This window comes from Haliotis rufescens, unplaced genomic scaffold, assembly GCF_023055435.1.
Source record: "Haliotis rufescens isolate VD_foot unplaced genomic scaffold, xgHalRufe1.0.p SCAF_105, whole genome shotgun sequence".
Lineage (NCBI taxonomy): Eukaryota > Metazoa > Mollusca > Gastropoda > Lepetellida > Haliotidae > Haliotis > Haliotis rufescens.
In genome coordinates, this window is record NW_025963786.1 from 690,284 (window position 1) to 694,769 (window position 4,486).

The 4,486-nt window shown below is 46.0% G+C and overlaps 1 protein-coding gene across 1 annotated transcript; it reads right to left on the bottom strand.

Moving 5' to 3' along the window:
- Positions 1 to 289: 289 nt before the first annotated feature.
- On the bottom strand, positions 290 to 925 carry LOC124112702 (ras-related protein Rap-2a-like). Its single transcript, XM_046472832.2, has one exon. It carries the CDS (start codon positions 923 to 925, stop codon positions 290 to 292), a length of 636 nt encoding a protein of 211 aa, XP_046328788.2.
- Positions 926 to 4,486: the final 3,561 nt, after the last annotated feature.

Sequence of the window (4,486 nt, forward strand, 5' to 3'; positions counted from 1 at the left end):
TAAGCATGTCCTGACCTATCGGTAGCACCTACCACTCCCTCAATTGCAGAAATATTGTATGCGTTTGCTGCCTCACGCCGCACAGCCCTTCTCCTGCCATGCGACAGCTGCATATAAAATAATCAGATAATCAGGTGATGGACCAGAAATCCAGTCACACGATATCGCATGTACTGAAAAGAGACAACAAAATGATAGAAATAGATTTATTAAGTCGTTATCAAGTCTTACAGCATCATAATTATTTAATTATGCACCAAAATACCAATTTATTCAACATATGAAATAACTATGCAACAGAACTTCGTCTCTCACCAATGGCCCTAAGTTTTCGCTTCACGCTTCCAGGGAATGTCAACCTTCGCGTTTCCCCTTGTTCATGGGAGCTTAGTTCGACCTTAATCTTTGCCAGTTTGAGCAGCTTCTGAAACACCCGCGTGACACTGCTGTGGTCCTTGCCACAAGCCTCAACGTACTTGGTGTTCCATTCTTTCTTGGCAAAATGTTCAGCACCAGTTTGCCCCGTGATTCTTTTATCATCCTCAATGTCAGTCTTGTTTCCTACCAAAAGGATCGGAACTTTATTCTTCCTCTTGATACGAAGGATATCCTCCCTGATCATGGCTACTGTCTCAAACGAGCAATCATCTTCCAAAGAGAATACAAGAATAAATGCATCACCCGACTCAATTGCAATCCTTCTTCTTGCCCCAAAGCAGTATCCACCTGGAGTGTCCACGATCTCGAGGGAGACTTGTCGTCCTTCCTTACCGATCAAAGTTGTCTGTTGTTCCAGCTCGATGGTGAACCAGTGTAACTCAAGGAACTTCCGGTGCAGGAACTGGGAGATGATGGTGCTCTTCCCAACTCCATGAGCACCCAGGACAACGATCTTGAAGGTTTGGTTGGAATGAGCAGCTGCCATGGCCGAGACTATAGCTACAAAGCGTTCTTGTACTATTATAGAACTACCAGGAGCTTCTGTTCCGAGTCCAGGAACCAAACTAATCGAATGGATGCTTCTACAGAGATAACGTTGCATAGAGTGTTCTGGGCTTTTATAGGGAGCTTTTACAGTGGGAGTGTTTCATATCTATTTTGGGCAAACCCCACTGTTCGCAATGCCTAATAAATATTTGAAGCGTGGAAGACGTCGGAGAGGATTGAAATAGAACTTTTATAAAATTGTGTATTTTTCATACCTCCAACTGTGATGACGTTCTTTCTCCACCAATGGGCAACGCTTGAGACAGTCCGTGGGCAACTAGTTGGTCACTCCCTTCTAATTTTCGCCACGTGTGGCCATGTGTGTCCGCCATTTGTGTTGTCCTGTCTGACACCAGTAATATCTGTTTGATTTCCATGGCAACCAGCTACCATCGATACAAAAACACGAAGGGGAAGGTGATGTTTACTTCAACCGATCCCGAAAAATTTCCATCTTGTGCATTGCACGTTTCAGCACCTCTTCAATAACCATCCAACAGAGTTCAAACGAATTCCTAAATAACAAGGAGCCATGGCTGAACTTTGAATGAGGACCCTATATCGAAAATATAAACGCAAATGCTAGAAAAAATGCGTTTTGCCCGTTAAAGAAACAGGACAAACATTTTTGCAGTCTGTTGCTATTGATTTAACTATCTGTGGTATAAAATATACTGAACCGCAAAAGAAACGTCATCCCAAGTAACATTGCATGTGTGAGTGAGTGAGTTTGGTTTTACGCCGCTTTTAGCAATATTCCAGCAATATCACGGCGGGGGAAACCAGAAAAGGGCTTCACACATTGTACCCATGTCGGGAATCGAACCCGGGTCTTCGGCGTGACGAGCGAACGCTTTAACCACTAGGCTACCCGACCGCCCCTAACATTGCATGAAAAGTTGTCAGTTAAATATCTGGGTTATTTTATCAAAGTTTCTAAAATTTAACATTACATTGTCCGGGGAAATGAAATTTGATGATAAAAAAACAAAGCAAATGACAATAAAACTGATCGCCTAAATTTACGGAAACGGCCATGGTAACCCTATGCACGTGAGTTCCGAGCAAATTGAAATGCGCATGCGTTCCTCCATTTCTCGCCCTATACAAATCCACCCAGATCGGAAAACATTCATTCGTTATTAAATTGCTACCACATGCCAAGATTGACACAAAATCAGCCCTTGGACGATTGCAAGCTGGACAAACCGCCCGGCAAGTAGCCAATGCATTTCAAGTCCACGTAAGGACCATATACAGGCTCCAGACCACCAACACTACAGATGGCCGACCACGTAGTGGAAGAACAAGGTCACCACCTGACGTCAGGATCGTCAGATTGTGCAACAGCATGTTCAAGATCGCTTTGTTACTGCTGCAGAAACTGCTCGACAGACCATGGGGACACCAGCGACACATTAGTGCGGACACCGTGCGTCGACGATTGACGAGCAGACACCTCCACTGTCACAGGCCACACCGAGGACCCATTCTCACACCACGTCATCGCCGGGACCGTCTTCAGTGGGCAACACAGCACCAGCATTTGCGTCACCAGCAGTGGAGAAGAGTCCTCTTCTCAGACGAGAGCCGTTACTGTATCTCACAAGCAGATGGCAGAGAGAGAGGGAGAGTCTGGCGACGTCGTGGGGAACGTCATTCGGATGCTTGTGTTGTTGAAAGAGACTCGTGGGGTGGTCCTAGACTAACATTTAGTCTCTGAAATCTTATATTACAAAATATCCTTCTTGACTCATAAAATTTCTTTTTCATAAAATAAATATATTCCACAGTCATGGTGCAGGACTAGGGTGGTCCGAGCATCATGGTGTGGGGTGGAATTGGTCTTGCACAGAGGGTCGGCCATGTGGTCTTCCAGAACCGGTCAAGTCTTGAGACAACACGCCGTACCTCATTTGGCACGTCGCCGCAATCACGAATTTCAGCATGATAACGCCCGTGCCCACACTGCGAGAGCAACAAGAGACTTCCTCCAGCAGAATGGCATCAGAACCATGCAGTGACCTGCCCTCAGTTCCGATTCAAATCCCATTGAGCACCTGTGGGACGAGATTCAAAGACGACTGAATGGCGTCCGACCAAGGCCGACAACTGCAGCTGAACTGCGTCAGGAGTTCCTCAGAGTGTGGGCTCAAATGCCCATGGCCTTCATCAACCGCCTCATCCATTCCATGTATCGACGTTGCACGGCAGTCATCAATGAACATGCGTAAAATAGAAGGCTGCGGTGTTGAGGAGTATTCACATTCTCCGAAAAGGTCTGGTTGGGTTTGACCAGGCGCGCTTCCTGGGAGAAGTCCCATTCGTTGTCTGGGCTGCATGTAGAGGGGGCAAGGGCCCTGAGCTGATGATGAGCCTAACTAACCTGACCTAGTTATTGATCACCCAAACCCTCCTTGCTGCATTTCTGTATTTTAATCTGTACATCATCATCATCATCATCATCATCATAATTTCAAATGATGCATTTTGCTTTGCACTTGCATAGACATAGCCATGGTACACGACACTGAGTCTGTAGTAGGAAATGTATACAAGTCCTTCACACTTGAGAGAGAAACTATTTAGTTGTTTAGATGGGATGTATCACCAAACTACCGAAGCGAATTACCCGGACTTTCATACCAACAAGACTACTGCTTGATCAATATAACAAAGAATGTAGGAGTTGTCTCAAAGACAAAACCTGGACTTTATTATCATATGGAAAGGAATAGTGATCATAGACTGGTTGGAACAACAGCTACTGCCCAGTCCGAACAACCCCGGTGTCACTGTCATGGATACCCCCAGTGATCATAACCTCCGGGAACCAGATACTGTCGTGCCAACCATGAGTAGTCTGAAGACCATGTAGGAATATCTGACGTCTTGCAATGTCCACTTCAGACCATCTGAAACGAAAGTTCAACTCATGGAGAATATCGCCTGAATAAGAAACCAGTAAAGTATAAGACAGTTGTCCTTGGGGCACAACACGGTCAAGTTGTCTTACATACGCCAGTCATAAAATTGTGGGCTTAACTCTTTTTATCCCATCTGGGCAAACTGTGAAGGGTTCATGGCTAAGACATAAAGCAACATTCAAACTCACACATGTCAAAGGGTTGATCAACGCAGGCTTTGCTAGAATTACACCAGCGATAGGCTGAAAATCACGTTTTGAGTGAGTGAGTGAGTTGGGTTTAACGCCGCTTTTAACAGTATTCCAGTTATATCGCGGCGTGACAGCTTCATGTGGGTGGAAAGCCCGAAGTGATGCAGGTCTCAGACGTTTGCCACTTCGGTGAAACCCACGAGCACGGGTATGGTGCTGACAAACCTAGAAACATAATCGGGGCGAACCGGGATTCGAACACACAATCATAGGTTTCTGGCGTGCCCAAGGGACGCAACTATGCACCGCGAATCGCGGCGCCTTAGACGACTGGGCCACCCGTGCCCTCCACGTTTTGACATAGGACGTCATTTTCGCCAA

Coding starts and splice junctions, on each gene's coding strand:
- LOC124112702 (XM_046472832.2), bottom strand. CDS start 925: ATGGCAGCTGCTCATTCCAACCAAACCTTCAAGATCGTTGTCCTGGGT.